Source organism: Phalaenopsis equestris, unplaced genomic scaffold (genome assembly GCF_001263595.1).
Source record: "Phalaenopsis equestris unplaced genomic scaffold, ASM126359v1 Scaffold000002, whole genome shotgun sequence".
Classification (NCBI taxonomy): Eukaryota; Viridiplantae; Streptophyta; class Magnoliopsida; order Asparagales; family Orchidaceae; genus Phalaenopsis; species Phalaenopsis equestris.
The window spans coordinates 32,251,643-32,268,332 of record NW_018164444.1 but is presented as its reverse complement, the minus strand read 5'-3'; the positions used below and the strand labels follow the sequence as shown (position 1 = coordinate 32,268,332).

The 16,690-nt window shown below is 39.8% G+C and overlaps 1 protein-coding gene across 1 annotated transcript in view; it reads right to left on the bottom strand.

Moving 5' to 3' along the window:
- Window positions 1–1,031: 1,031 nt before the first annotated feature.
- The window catches only part of LOC110036683 (E3 ubiquitin-protein ligase BRE1-like), an 18,462-nt gene continuing 2,803 nt past the window's right edge, over window positions 1,032–16,690 (bottom strand). The window contains exons 4-6 of the mRNA XM_020741186.1: window positions 9,498–9,554; window positions 9,339–9,418; window positions 1,032–1,415 (exon numbers count right to left, since the gene is read on the bottom strand). Coding sequence (XP_020596845.1) covers window positions 1,161–1,415; window positions 9,339–9,418; window positions 9,498–9,554 — 392 coding nt within the window. The 3' untranslated portion in view covers window positions 1,032–1,160. The remainder of the gene's footprint in view (window positions 1,416–9,338; window positions 9,419–9,497; window positions 9,555–16,690) is intronic.

Genomic DNA, 16,690 nt, shown 5'->3' with positions numbered 1-16,690 from the left:
ATATATATATATATATATTGTATAAAGAAAACATACTTGCATGACTCTCTAGGACATCTAAGGGCACGGATGGAACAAAACATGTCATAGGAGGGCAGATTGATAGGGGACTTGAGGGTTCATGCGCCCGATCAAAAGCGTGAAGATTAAGTTTAACCAATGCAGCTAAATAGCCTGAACCGGAGCAATTCAGCCGACAGTCAAGTATAGGGGAATCCAAGGCATCCCCACAATGGAGCCAACCCAACAGGAAAAGGCAGAAGGCTGGGCTTCATGAGGCATATGAAGTTAAATTGATTTGGTGCTGGCATGTGCCACCTCACTCTCTTTAGTTAAATAATAAGCTGGGATAATTGACCAATGATATGGTTAAATTGATTTAGAAAGTAAGAAAAATTCAAGTCGTTACAATTCATGGTTAAAAGATAATTTTATGCTCATTATATTTATTTTGAAATAATTTGCTTATCCCTCACGGTTGAGAGACTAATAGGTGCGCCTGAGATGAATGTTAGTTTAGACACTTTATTCACAGACAATACTTTCGAAACCGAATTTTTTGGGCAGCCAGATTGCTTCTGAAACACCAGCTTTTAATTAACAATTTTTTCACAATAATCTTTGAAGTGAGATTTTATACAGCCGCAACTGAAATAAATGCACTCTTAGTCTACTAGTATATATGTGCCAAAATAATCTCCAACTATTTTAAATTTGAGCTCCAATAGTCATCCATAAGGACTACTTCAACTGCAATTTAAAGAGCCTGTGAATCATTTCGACACTTTTATAAACTCTACGACTAAAACAACTCCATGTAAATAGTCGGGGACTCTTTTGGCACTTTAATCTAAAATTATGCATATATTTTAGATACCATCAAAGATGGAGCTTGATATTAATTAACTACTCCACAAAGATTGCAATGATCAAGTAGGTTGAAAAAACACATTCAAATTTTTAAAAAAAAAAAAATTCTGAAAAAATGTTTAAGGAAAAAAATGTATTCGAAAAGAAAAATGATATTGCCCTATAAAACTATGAAAAAAACATCCCAAATGCAGCCTCAAAGATTTTATTGAGAGACAATGAAGGATGGATATGGACCAGGTATTATTTTTAAAAAAACTGAAAAGTAGAAGTAAAATAGAGAAAAAAAATCAGCCATTTTGGAGGAAAATTTTGTGGAAACTGCTCTTTGTGAGCCTCTTCCTGCAGGTGGGACATTTCTTCAGCCTGGCAACGGTGTCCTCGATGCACTTGGTGCAAAACACATGACCGCAAGTCGTTGAAGAAGGATCATTCACTTTGCGCATGCAGACAGCACAGATTAAAGCATTCTCATCAGGCTCTGGCGAACACGACGAGGAAGACTCTATTTCTTTCTCTGGAAGAAACTGGATTGTTTTCCTCACCTACGATCATCGTCGGCAACCGGACGGTTAGGAAATAGAGCAAATCAGAAGAGAACTCAGTTGAATCTTCAGATAAAGAGTAATTGGAGAGTTTCAAGACAGCAAACATGCAATTTGTGGGTTGAATATTTTAAACGTTAAAATCATATTAAATTCCACAAAAGCTATAAATATATATTCTCCACATGGTTAAGTTTGATTGGCAAAGAGCAATTACACTTTTTATGCCTGATCTGGCAGATCTTATACCAATCCAAATTTAAATTATCAAATCCTTCACATAAGTGTTTTAATAAAAATGAAATTTGGAGTCAGCTACATATAGGAACATGCAACTACTTTCTAAAATCTAATGTCAGCTTCCATTATAACTCTGCGTTAACATTGCAGTTGCAAAAACACAGGCATAGCCTTCTTAGGCTCGGTTTGCATTTGCAAAGCACAAAAAAATTAATGGAAGATTTACATACAAACCACCCATTTCTTATGTATTTACATATCTAACTCCTAAACTTTAATTTTTACATGCATACCACTTTGCCTATGCATGAAAAGGTGCGTTTCACTTCTAAAAGTTAAAATGGGTATATCTTTTATGTGATAAGAAATATTTGGTTACAAGTGTTATGGAAGAAAAATTAGTATATATTGATTGGATTGCTGAGAAATAGTTAAGGAAAGTTATGTATGATAGAGGCGTGATTTGACATGAAGTATCATGGAGTAACCAAAAATCATACAATAAAGTTGAGGTTACATAATGAATCAACGCTTAGTATTATATCAACTATTAAAGAGCTTACAGAAAATTATTTAAAGGTAGTCTACTTCGAAGCTACCGGCAGATACAACTCTAATGAGTACAGCCTATTCTAAAGTAAAAGGAATTAGAAAAAGGAATTTAAGTTTAATATAATAAAGTCTACATAAAAAACATACAAATCCTGTGAATATAACAAAAATAATTATTAATATTTTTAAGGTGTTAAGCATAATCAACATGATATAAATGCTCGATGTTCTCTCAGTAAAGTAGTGCACTCAAGAAAAATAAATCACTTATAATTTTATTTTAATTATGAGAAACATTATGCACAAGTACAAAAGATATTCATCACATCAAATTATGTATGCAACATAATAAACTTTCAAGATTCATGTAAGTACTACTTCAATAAAATTTCAAGAGTCATTAAAGTACATTTAAACAAGTGTGCTTCAACCATTTAAGTTTGTAAGTATATAGCCTAGACACAATCCAATCCCGACCACAATCCTTCTTTTTTTATAGTCGTTGAATCATTCATGCCCACTTCTATATATACGAATTTGTAGCCCCTCATATTTACCTACTTCTTCATCATCAAAATTTATAACTACAATATTTGATTTTTTTTTTTCCACATAAATTTGATCATCTAATTTTTTACAATGATCAACAAAAAGCCACCTAAGTACACACGTTAACCCTAGGCACTATATAAAGCCCTCCTAAGTCCTAAATCTTAAATCCTAAATCCTAAATCCTAAATCCAATGCCATAAGCACCAATCACTATCATCATAGCCTTGTATAATATTAACCAACATAATTGACCAAGCATAAAGTATCAATATCATTGTCATAACCCCCTATTGGTCAAAAAGGCAAAATAGATGCCGCTTACAATTCAATTGACTGAATTTATTATTAAAAATCTGATTCGCATCATTTTTCAAAAAATTGAAAGGATGGAACTGTCTCGAGGGTGAAAAGAGGAAGAAAATTGTCGTGAAGAGGAAGAAGATTATGCTCCCGTTGTCAGATTAGGTAGGGTCGTCAGATTCGATCTTTGGCATAGAGCGGAGGAATTTTCAACTGACCGGCTTGACCCTTGATCCGACAACACAACCTCCTGCTGCGGTTCAAGGCCCTCCGACCGATGAGGCTACTCAAGTGGCTTTAAGTAAACTCTTGTCACCTTCACTAGAGCGTGTTGCATACAATGTCTGAGTTGATTCGATTGTTGGGTATGAGGGACTTTTCTCTTATGTTTGTGGGGTTTGATCTTTTTTAATCTGATTTAAAGTTTCTTTTTTTTTACGATGATTTTTGGCACAAATGATTCCGCTCCATTAAACCCAGATGAGGGTCCGATCGAGCCGCCAGTGATCATAGACTAGGCGTTTGGTGAGGGTGGTCGACTCTCAAGCGATGGTGGTGGAGTTGATTGCCCTGACAATCCTGCACTTTCCCTGGAGGCGACCGAAAAGCTGTAGAAGGGGACCAGATGCTCCATGCATCATTGGCTCGTTGTCTGAACGAGATTATAAGTTCTTTCGCCTAGTCGACAGAGATCCAACAAGACGAGGAAATGCGAGTTGTTGACTCAAATGGAGAAGGTAGAGGATATAGAGACAACCCTTCATCAGGACTTGTCAAATATTCGAGGGAAATCTCTAATTTTCAAGCACAAGTCGAGTCAAATCGATTGAATCAATTTAAGTCTGGAGAATAATTTTTGTATAAGAGGTTGCTTCGGTTGGGGCATATCTTGATTTAAGTGGTTTCGGATCTCCTTATGAGATACTTTGCTTCCTCGAGCCGAGTGTCTTGATATAATTTGAATGTCATTTCTAGAATAAAAAATATTTTATTTGTCTTGTTTCTTGTATTGTTTTGATTCTGCTAATAAATTATTATGGAAATGACTGATTGTTTTTTTTTTTTTTTTTTTTTTTCTTTATGAGACGGTTGGACTTCATCTACATATAAAAGAGGGTTGAGTTATGAGGCACACCTTCTGTCTTTTCCTATCCCTCGCTTTCTTGACCTTCCGGGTTTCACTTCCAGCGATAGACTAATGGCACCTCAGTACTCGCCAAAAGAATTTGATTCGATAGCTTCAGAGGATCAATCATGAGAGACCCAAGCGAAGTTCAACTCGTCAACTCACTACAGGAGAGTCATGTTTTTAATCCTTCTATCAAGCATCACATCGTTGGCGAGGGGATTGGGTGATTTCATTGTACATCACAATCCTTTTGTTCTGTAGGGACTAGCTCGAGTTCAACCTTCTCTTGTCACTCTATACCAAGCTATGCTTTGTCATTGCCAATTACGGGCTCATTCCAACGCAAGTAAAGCCCAACTCTATTGTGCTCGTCATGACCTTCGTGTTGTTATGTCGGCGTCGACGATCGACAAATTTTGTGGTCTATTGACATGTTTAATTATTTGTTTTCGTTCCACGTTGGACTAGACAGATCAATCCATTTTTCTTCGATTAGAAGCAACAATTCTGCTTGGCTTCTTTCCAATGTCGGTGACTCATTTGAACAATCCCATCCGGGACGCCTCTCCAAAGGTGAATGTGTCGAGCCCACCAGTCCTCGGCCGAGAGGAGACCTCGATGGGAGGACAAGCAACAGAGCCTGCCGGTCTTCGACCGACCACTCCAGTATTCCTAGCATTGTATGTGATGGACGAGAACAGTCGTTCCATTCCCGTTGACTCGAATGGATCTCCTGTTAGGTCACCACCGAAGCATCAGGTGGATCGTCCGGTTGAACTGTCGACAAAACTACATGGCCTCACACTAGGCTTGATTGTCCTCGCAGAATCTCTAACTACCATCTTTTTTCTTCACCAACAAAACGAGACTGGAAAAAAGTCTCACACTAGACCTGATAATCCTGACCTCGAGCATCTCTCAAATCAGCTTCTTTATCCCATCCTTCAATATTTGGAGGTACAAGTATGGCATGACGCTAATGGGGGAAACACCCTCTTTTAATGTAATAGTATGCTCGTGCTCCTTCGGGGGAGGTAACCCGCTTAACTGTTAGATGACACCTATAAAGTGTTGTTCGAGTTGTTTGATCCCTACAGAAAACTCTGCCAACTCTGAATCTCGAATCACCTCAGTGCTCTACAACTCGACCAAGTAGTTTACCCCATACGCCCACCCATGTGCATCCTACCCTTCAAAGATTGGCATCTTCGATTTTCAGATCCTTGCATCTCCACCCCAACCTCCTCTTCGTTTGGAATTTCACCCCATGTATCTAGGGTGGAATCCCATGTATCTCTGTAATCGTCCCCTCCTGATTCAGAGCATAAAATTGCTCGTATAGGCCTCATTCCCGAACGACCCAGAAACGTTTCAACAAGCAATCCTTAAACTTCTCTCATTAGTGCATCAGATACTTGAAACCAAGTTAAAGTCTTTCCCTCCAAGCATAATCCCACTGCCATGAGGTTCTATTTCTTTATTAACCCATTGATTGCAAAGTATCGCTCCACCCCATTCACGCACCCATGTGCATCATCCCCTTCGAAGATTGGCATCTTTAGTTTTCAGATCCTTGCATCACAACCCCAACCTCCTCTTCATTTGGAATTTCACCCCATGTATCGAGGGTGGAACTCTCTCCTTCGGTCATAGGCATACCCAAATCCCGATTCCCTCCTTCCTCCATTGTGCTCTTTCGTGCTCCTTACCCCATCCCTCCTCCAATTTTCGGCTCATCCCCCTTCCCCGGAAGTCTCCACTCCCCCTCCTCTCGGGGTCCTAGGGGGACGCTCTTGTTGGTATATGATGTCTTCCTTATTGTCTTCTTGCTCGATCTCCTTCCCTTTTAACCTGGTCAAGGATTCCCCGATTAACTCTTGGGTAAGGTTTGCAACTGAAGCAATCAGCACGACCTTGGATTGCATCGCCATGAACTTTTTCATCAACTACCACATTTCTCCTATGCTCTCAAATCCATCTTCCATTCGACTTTCAATGGAAGAAAAACTGTCCTGCATGGTGGCGAATCTCTCTTGCATTCCAGATCTAATTTGCCCTACCTTCCCTTCTAGCACATAAACTTTTTTTGTTGTCATCCCACTAATTGTCAAAGTTTTGAGAAAAATAGGTTGAATGTTGAATAGGCTCGATGTATTTTCCCTTTGTTTCATTTCATTAAATAATAATTTTACAATATATTTTAGGTAGAAAATAAAGTGCATAATCTATTTTAGGTAATTTTAATCTAAATATTCAGCTAAAAGGGAAGTAAATCAGAATAGATATATTAGAAAAAAGGAAGCTCCTAATTATAGAAAACTCCTAATTTAGCTATTTGATTTCCTTCATTCCTGATTGACATGCCCCCTCAAATTAATGTTGACTGATCAAGAAACATCAATTTACTAACAAGAAACTAATAACATTGTCGGGACCAAAAATCCTCAAACTGTGAGTGTCGAAACTGAGAATGTCGAAGCCTAAGAGTGTCAAAGTCTGAGTGTTGAAGCTTAAGAGTGTTGAAGCCTGAGAGTATCGAAGCCGAAAGTGTCGAAGACGAAAGTGCCGAAGCTGAGAATGTCGAAACCTAAGAGTGTCGAAGTCTGAGAGTGTCGAAGTCTGAGAGTGTCAAAGCCGAAAGTGTCGAAGCAGAAAGTGCCGAAGCTGAGAATGCGGAAGCCTCGGAGACAACTCCTGAACCATAACATGATTTGAGCAAAGAAAAACAAGAAATCCTTTATCATTATCATCAAGAAATTTGAATCATAGCCACAAGAAGTATCCGCTTTCAGTTACACGATCCAAATGCTATCGATCAATGCCTACAAGTAGGATCCGCGTCCTGATCCAAATGCTAGGGATTCTTCCTGCGACGACCAAGACAATTTGTTCCCTGATCTTCACGTCAAAAGTGTCGAAACCGAGATGTCGAAGTCGTAGAGCTAGGGTTTGCCGAAGTCGAAGTCGAAGACGAAGATCTAGGAAGGAGTTAAAGACTCGCAAAAAGTAGTCAGAGAAAGACTTGAGTGAAGCAGTTGAAGGCGGAAGAAGCAGTCTAAAATCCCGCAGAACACAGTCAACAAAGTGGGCGAAGAAGCAGCCAAAGATGCCGAGAGAGAAACATGGGAGTTCCTTGAAAATCTATGTACGTCACAATGCCGTCATTGGTTTCCTGAGAGAGATAAGGGTGTCAGGCGGGCCTCGCACACAGGCAAAGCAGGGATGAAAGAGGGATTCAGTGCACACTGTGTTCCCGTCGTTGATTTATGGAGAGAGATGAGGGTGTCGTACTCGCGAGGGCTAGGGCGGAATAGAGAAGGAGAAGGCAGATCTCTGTAAGCCGACGATCCCGTCGTTGCCTTCTTATATGCTCTAATCACCACTATATCGCTCCACAGAAGATGGTTTGGAGGAAAGAGGATGCGCTAGAGTCGTGCGAACCGACAAAGTAACAGGAGTTTCGGATCTCTTCATGCTATGATTCTCTCGTTGCTTTCCTCATTTGGCTCAAATTTGGAAGCTCTCATCCATAGTATCACACGATCTCCGTGTTGTGAGAGTCGAACGAGACCCTGCGATCGATTCCCCGTGAGGGTCGAGGCGGCGAAGTGGTGCAGTTAGGGCAGAAGCAGACGAACGAAGATGAAGGCAAAGAAATAGTTACTCCCTTCCCGCAAGAAGACCGCTTGGAAGAGAGCTTTGACGGTTCTCCAATAACTACCGGTGGTTAGGGTAAAATTTTGGCTCTGTTATCATGTCAAAGTTTTGAGAAAAATTAGTTGATCTTGAATAGGCTCGATGCCTTTTCCCTTTGCTTTCAGTCCATTAAATAATAACTTCACAATCTATTTTAGGTATAGAATAAAGTGCATAATCTATTTTAAGTAACTTAATGATACATATTATTAATCTAAATATTCACCTAAAAGGGAAATAAATAAAAATAAAAATATTAAAAATAAGGAAGCTCCTAATTATAGAAAACTCCTAATTTAGTTGTCTGATTTATGTTCTTCCTAATTGACACCAAGATCTAGACTCTGACACCAATTTGATACACTTTAGAACCAAAATCAACAATCAACAACGATGAAACCGTAATAGATAGAAGAAAACAATTCAAATAAGGGTTGCTCTTAAGAAACACAGATGAAAACAGGAAGATACAAGGTAGATCGGCTCTCCCACAACCCTAGACGTCGTTAGGAACACACAAGAAGAAAGAAAACACATCAGCAAACAAAATATGCATAAAGAATACAAACCCTAGGTTATTCCCCTTAATATAATCCTCCCATAATATTTCAAACTTTCCTTCCAAACTTTCCCTCAAAACTTCGTTAATATCTCCTTGAAGATGTGATTATGGCCCTAGTGGACCCCATCTACTGCCGCAACTCTTGACCGCCTCGCCTCTTCCCACGTTAAAGACCGGGCCGCCTGCCGTTGTGGCGGGGGGGGGGGGGGTTGAGCTGCTTTCGGCCGGTCCATGAGGGACCAGCTCATCCCTGGGCATAACATATCACCAGAAGTTCAATAGTCAATGAATTTTTAAAATTAGGACATGATAAAAAGGCAATATCTCAGGGGATAGGAGTCACAAGCAAATGGAATTGGCATAGTTCACACCAAAGTTCCTCCCACTAGGTTGAAGGAAACACCTAATTTTATTATCTAAAGAAAACAAACCGAAGTCAATTTTATGTTAAGCTTAACAAGTATTTACAACGAAAGGCATAAAGGCAACCTATAGAAGACAGCTCCACAAGTTTTGATCAATCACCAATATGACTTAGCACACTTAAGAGGTATCGAGCTATTACTAAAACAAATCAAGGAAATGATTCCTTGGGAATGTAATTAAAGAAAATGTAGATTTAAGGAGACTTTTAAAGCCTAAATGGTATGTAAATGCTAACATCAGTAGCAAGCGAAATATATCAACAAAATATTAATATCGCTATGTTTTCCAAAGCTGTGAAGGCTTCCATATCACATTTATTAGAAAAGAAAAGCTGCTATATGAGCTACAAAAAACAATAAATAAGAGCAAAGCAAACTTCACAAGCAAGCATAATAAATATCAGCATTACAGAGTCTGTAATCATATAAGACAAAAAAATGTAAGAAATACACAAATGACACCATACCGTGGGAACACCGTCATTACTCGGAGCCAGTTCACAGCAATCCGGACAAACTATTTGTACTGGTCCTTGTACAGAACCTCCTGCATGAAAAGTTTAACAGTCTGAAGTAATTTATACAAAAGCGCATATAAGTAGCAAAAGACAAAATGTCAGTCGGACCTTCACTTTCAAAACAATCGGGACAAAGCTTTCGCATTCGTTCTTCCACAGCAGCTCCTACAGGAAAAATTGAACAACAGACTAAGGAAATGTATACAAATGCGCATTCAAGCAGCAAACGAAAAAAATTTTCATTTTCGAAGTTTTTCAAAATTGCCCCTTGCCTGATACGAGTGAAAACTCATAAAATTTAACCGGCAAAAGATTAAATAGAATCTAAAAGGGAATACTGGATGCACGAGGCTCCCGCCAAAACTATCAGATATGGATATATGCAACATACCCCTGGTCCTCAGCATAAGTCCCCAACATTAGAGGAATCTAAAGATTGCACGAGGTTTGTTCCCTCTAAACATTAGGTCTTAATAATAGTCTGACCACTCATAGACCATGACTGTAGGCAGGATGTTGCAAAAATAGTTAGAAGTTCAAAGTAGATTATTTAACCAGCCACTACATAGCCCTTCCAAACTACTCACTAATAATGCAGTGGGTATTAAAATCTGATTCTAAACTACATAGAACAAGGTAATTGAAACAGAAGCCAAAGACCCTAGACAATGAGCATGGTTATAAACACAGCCCAACTCTTAAAGGAGGGTACTTCATCTCAGGCCATCATTGCAAATTTAAAATTAAAGATAATTAGTTGAAATACGATTACAAGAATTTCAAAATGAGAAAAGGGTTGAAGTACAATCAAGGGTACCAATCATTTCAAAAGAGCAAAGATGGTTAATTAATTAATGTTGACCTCCATACATATTCTACTATGCCATTCGATGAAATACAAAATAAACTACAGAAGTGGCATCGCATGAAACAAATGCAAGGCATCTCGATCACAAGTTATTCAATCATCTCATGCTTTTTCAAACATACCATGTTTAAAAGCATCAAAATTACCTTAGAAAAATAGAGGACACTGATAAGACAGCTCCTGCAAACGGGAGAGCAGACGAGAGAACATCCCCATAGACGAGCCACTGGTCCAAGGAGGACCGGTCTGTACTTGCAAAGCCAACCAGCCTAGCCAACAGAGGCGGAAATCCTAGGAGGTGCTGAGGACGAATTCAACATTCAGGTGGGGTCCACACAGCCTCTAATCATGAACAAGAAGAGCGGAATTAAAGGGGCTTTTTGGGGGGAAGTTTGAACGATTTTTAAGAGTATTTCTTAGGGTCAATTGGTCGATATTTGTTTTAAGTTTTGATTTGCTGTAGTTTTTCTTTTCTTTTGGTATTCCTAACAGCATCTAGGGTTTGTGGAGTGAAGATCTACCTCTCAAAAAGCATATGAATGTTGAATATTATGTGCATTTGTGGTATTAGTAAAATCGGCCCACATTTGAGTTTTCTCACCTCTCTATTGCAATTTATTCACTATTTACATGCTATTTTTGATTCTGGATCATATCAAATAGTATCAGAGAGATGTTGTAGGAATAGCAGCAAAGAAGGAGGGTGCGATGGAAGGAGAACTAAGGTAAATTAGATCAGGGATGAAACAAAAGTTCGCCACCATGGAGAATAGAGTTTTTTCAATACCCAAATGGAGGGCCAACTTTAGAGATTTTCTTCCATGGAGAACCAAATGAGGATTTGAGAGCCTTGAGGAGATGATAAAGAGGCTTATTGAGATGCAATCTAAGACCCCGCTGACTGCTCAAATTGCAAACCCTAATAATCAGAAAATCCTTGGCTAAATCAAAAGTGAAGTAGATAGAACGAGAGGACCATGAGAAAAGCATCTACCATCAAGAGTCTTCCTTTAAGACTCTGAGAGAGGATGGAGTAGAAACTTCCAATGGAAGAGGGTGTGCCAAAAATTTGAGGGGTCATGCAAGGGACACGAAGGAGCACAAAGAAAAAAGGAGAGAAGCGGGACTGGGGTATGGCTATGACCGAATGAGGAAGTTTCACCCTACAAACATGGGGAGAAATGCCAGAGGAAGAAGAAGCTAGGGTGGCGATGCAAGGGTGAGGAAACTGAACATGTTGATCTTTGATGGGGAATATCCACAAGGGTAGGTGTACCTGGTGGAGCGATACTTTGCAGTAAATGGTTTAAATGGGGAAGGGAAGCTCATGGCAGCAGACTTATGTTTGGAGAGAAAGGGCCTAGTATAGTTTTAGTGGATGGAGGTGAGATACATGATCCGTTCGTCGGATTACTTGTTGGAATGTTGTTGAGTCATTCGGGAAGGAAAGTCACATGGGCAATTATATTCCTTGACTAAGGGACAGCCACAGAATATAGCGAGAGGTTTGAGCTATTATCGGGACGGCTAAAGGGTAATCTTCAGAAGGACTAGAGGGGAACTTCTTAAAGGTCTTAAAGCCTGACATCCGAGTGGCCCTCCGATCATTGAGACAGTGAGGATTGAGGGAGATGGTGGAGCTCACCCATAAGGTGGAAGATAATAAAAAGGTGAAGAAGATGAGCAAAGGCAACGCCTCGGGAGGATTTTACAAGATGCCTTGATGGCCATGATACCGAAGACCCAAATGGTGTCATTTCAGAAAGAGGCGCCAAAGCAGAGGAATAAGGGTACCCGTACTGAGAGAAATTTTAAGCGTCTCACTAAGGCAGAGGTGCAGGATAAGAGAGTGAAATGATTATGTCTGGTGTGGCAAGAAGTAAGTTCCAGGCTACATTTGCAAGGAGCGGATGCTTAGGGTCCTTTTAGTTCATGTGGGGAAGTGATAGATAGTGAGGAGTTGAAGGAAGACAAGGTGGAGGAAGAGGAGCATTTGCACTTGGATGTAGTGGAGGTGTCTCTCAATTCAGTAGTGGGATTTACTCCAAATCACGCTATGAAGGTGAGGGGACAAATCTGACAACAACTGATTGTGGCGTTGGTGGATAGTGGGGTCACATGTAAATTCATCTCAAATTAAGCTATGGATCACCTATGCTTGGAGCTGGTAGATACGGGGAGCTTTGGGGTCACAATAGGGATGGGGAAGGTTGAGAAAAGGTGAGAAATTTGCAAGGGATTAGTTCTGACACTGCATGCCCTATAGGTGGTGTAAAACTTCCTTCACTTGGACTTGGGCATTACTTATGTGATTCTAGGGATGAATTGGTTGCACATGTTTGGAGAGATGAAAGAGGACATGAAATCCCTGACGATGGAGTTTCAAGTGGAGGGAAGAAGGTGGCGTCGAGAGGAGATGCTAGTTTATGTAGAAATATGGTCTCGCTCAAAACCATAGTCAATACTATATGGGGAGCAGGCTATTTGGTGGAGTTGCAGAACATAAAGGAGATCCAAGAACCCAAGTCAGAAGAGTCTCTCGAGGTTGTTCAGCAGCGAGGTTGTTCAGCAGGTCCTACAGCAGTTTCCTGACATATTTCAGTAATCGAGCGGATTATCGCTTTCGAGAGAATTAGTGTCTCTCCTATCAATGTCAGACCATACTGATATCCTCAAATTCAGAAATATGAGATAGAAACTTAAACCGAAGGATGCTTGAACTCGAAATTATCAGACCCAATGTGAGCCTTTTTTTCAATCCAATTCTATTGGTGAAGAAAAAAGATGGTCGCCGACAATTTTGCATGAACTATTGGGTTTTGAATAAGGAAATTGTATTGAACAAGTTTCATGTTCATGTGATTGATGAGTTGTTAGATGAGCTTCATGAGACAGTTATTTTCTCGAAAATCAATCAAAAGTTGGGATACCACTAGATAGGGATCAATTCAGCTGATGTACACAAGACAACGTTCAGAATAAATGAAGGACATTATGAGCTCTTGGTAATGTCATTTGGCCTCACTAATGGGAAAAAACTCAAAGGAAAAAAGAGGAAGGAGATAAGGGCACACGAAATCATCAAAAAGCCAAAGAAGATTCTGTAGTCTTCTCACATTTTTTTCATTCCCTTTTTCCCTTGTTGCAATGTAGAGTGTGCTCACGAAGTGATTTGAATTTAAAATCCTTTCAAATTTGTAGTGTGATAGGCAGACATAGTGCACTTGTCCAAATGCTCTTATGTGGGAAAAATTTTAGAACACTACTGAAATTTTTAATGAAAGAGTTTGTGGGGCTTATATGAATTTAGATTGAAATAAACTATTGGACTTCTTGATATGACTAAAAAGTTTTGAAAGAAAAAAATAATATTAAAATATACAATAAATGTTGCAAGAATTGAATATATAATAAAATTTATAGGGGATTTCGTAGCTTGCCGTGAAGCACAAATAGAGCATCACTTTATTTTTAAAACTCTTAAAACTGTGAACTAAACGATGAATTTAAACAAAAATGATCAATATAGTTCCTCGTGTGTTAAGCTTCCTAAAGTGTACTTCAATTTCTAAAAAGAGATTGTCATATGTATTTTGATAAGTAGGCAATTATTCAAATCAAGATGAAAGCAAACTTTAAAAAATTGTGAGTTTCTTGAGATGATTTAAACTCGAAACATATTATCCCAAAAAAAATGCAATCATTTTAGAAAATTCACAAACTTACTTTTAAATTATATTTATTTAACATCCACTAGTGCTTTTTGAGAAGTGAAAAAATTAACTAAACTTGTAAACTACACCACTTTATGAATCGTGTTGCCACTCTTAAATGGCATAGTTATCTCAAGAAAGACATGTGCAACATCTCCAATAAATTTTAACTTATTACATTATTGTGATGCATGATATTTTGAGCAAACCGCCTTACCAACAGAATAAGTTAGTAAATCTCATATTTAAATTTTCAACCTCAATACTTTGAAAGTTAGAGTTGGAAAAAAAGTTGAATGTTTTGAGAAGCTTCTCTAAGATGAGCTTAAAATGACGAGATTTAGTTTTACATTTGTGTAGAGTCTTCAATGTTTTATAAAGAAAATTTATTTTGAAAACATAAACTCTCAATTTCAAACCTACAAGGAACAATTACGAGGTCAAATCTATATCCTTGATCCTCTGCAGGTAATTGGGTAGAGTTCAAAAGATCTGAAGCAATATATGAGATTGTTCCCCAATGATTTTTATCTTGACAAAAAATCTTAACATGAGAGGGTGTGTTGTGAGATATGTACTTCCTGGCATAGAAATGAAACGCAAAGAACACAAGCAAACAAAAATCGTTTACGTGGTTCGATCCAACTGGATCTACGTCCACGGGAGGGAATCAATCAAATAGTTCACTAAGGCAAAAGAAATGAAGAATACATAGCTTATACATAGAGATGAGCCCTCATCTTCCTTATATGGCCTCCCTCTCAAGCGATACCTTGATACAAGGCCTCAAGATGCTCTCTTCCTCTCTAGCTCTCTAGCTATTCTCTCCTCCTTTGTGGTAGCTTAAGATCTCTTCCCTTGCTCTCCTAAGCCTCACACCCTCTCTATTTATAGAAGCAAAAAAGTGGTAGGTGGGAGGTAGGTGAGCGGTAGGTGAGATGTGGTAGGTGAGCGGTACCACATTACAAAAGTGTCATTTTACCTTAGTTCAATAATTGGGGTCAAAATAACAATTCACCACCTTGACCCTCAATTGAGAAGCTTTAAAGTAAATATTTTCTCCAACTGGCCCCTGAGGGGCCTTCAGCCCTTGCTTGAGTTTGCTAAGTCCAAACAGTACATAGACTAAGCAATCACGGTTCTTCCGATAAGAGAGTACAGCCCCTTTTTCCTGACTTCTTGTATGACGACACGAGGGTCTTTGGTTACTCTGATGCAGTCATTCTCTGCCTTGAACGAACATCCGTTTGACTCCAGCGTACCTAAAGAAATCAGATTTATTTTGAGCTCTGGTACGTACCTGACATTTTTCAGTACTCGTTCAACTCCATCAAACATCTTTATCCTGATTGATTTACTTCCAACAACCCTGTGAGCTTTTTGTCTCCCAGTAGAACGGACTCATCATTTTCCTGTTGCAGTGTCTCGAACCAGTATTTGTGATGACACATATGGAAAGAACACCCTGATTCGAGGATTCACTCCTTACTGGATTCAGATTTTGTGATCACCAGGGCCTCAGCAGAATCGTAGTCATCAGAGGCTACGCTTGCTTCTCCTGATTCTTCTAGCTCTTCTTGGTACTTATTCTTCCTGTCTGGGCAGTTCCTCTTGAAATGACTCCTTGTGACAATGATAGCAATGAAAGATCTCCTTGATGACTGGTTCCCGCCATCCTTGCTTGACCTTGATCTGTACTGACCATTTCTTGAATCTTTCCTGTCTGATCTTCCTCTGACAATAAGACTGTCTCCGCTGACTTTCTTGTCCCTGTCATGCTTCCTCTGAAGTTCTTTGGCTCTAATCAGAAATTGAACCTCCTCCAGAGTAATAGTCTGCACCCTTCCATAGAGCATTGCATCCTTGAAATGCTTGTAGCTCTTAGGAATAGAGTTTAGCAATAGCAGTATCTTGTCCTCATCGTCCATCTTGACGTCGATGTTCTCGAAGTCGTCGATGATCTTGTTGAACTTGTCGATCTGCTCTGAGAAGGATTTGTCTTCATGCATTTTGAAGGAGTATAGGCGCTGTTTCAGAAAGAGCCTATTTGCCAGAGACTTTGTCAGGTAGAGTACCTCGAGTTTGGCCCAAAGTGCTTGAGCCGTTGTCTCCCTCGACACCTACCTCAGAACTTTGTCGCCCAAGCTCAGGATTATCAAACTGTGGGTCTTGTCCAGTATGTCGATCTTCTCCTTCTCGGTCATGTCGGCCGGCAATGTTGTTCACCCTTGCAAGGCTTCTGCAACACCCTGTTGAACCAATGGAGCTCTCATCTTTACTCTCCATAGGCCGAAGTCGTTCTTCCCGTTGAATTTCTCAATGTCGAGTTTGGCGGAACCCATTATTGTGGTTTGATCCCCACTAACATCTGAAATCCGCTTCGCTGAGCACATGCTGAATTCCGAGAGCTGTCACGGCGTGCTTCGTGTGTTTCTGTCGCGACGTGTGCTAGCTTTCACGGAAATCCTCCTCCTTCACGAGATCTGCCCCTTCGCGGACCGAACGACCCGCCTTCCTCTGCTCCTTCGCGGATAGTTCCTCCTTCGCCTCGCCGAACCGCAAAACCTGCGGTGTTAATCCAATCGATCAAAGCTTCCACTGCTCACCGAATATGTCGCAATTCGTTCGGCTGCCTGCGACGCAATCCGCTTGCTCCTCTGTTCGTGAATGTCGAACTCCTCTTCTTCATCTTCTTCGTCGCTGGCCGCGAACACCTTTAC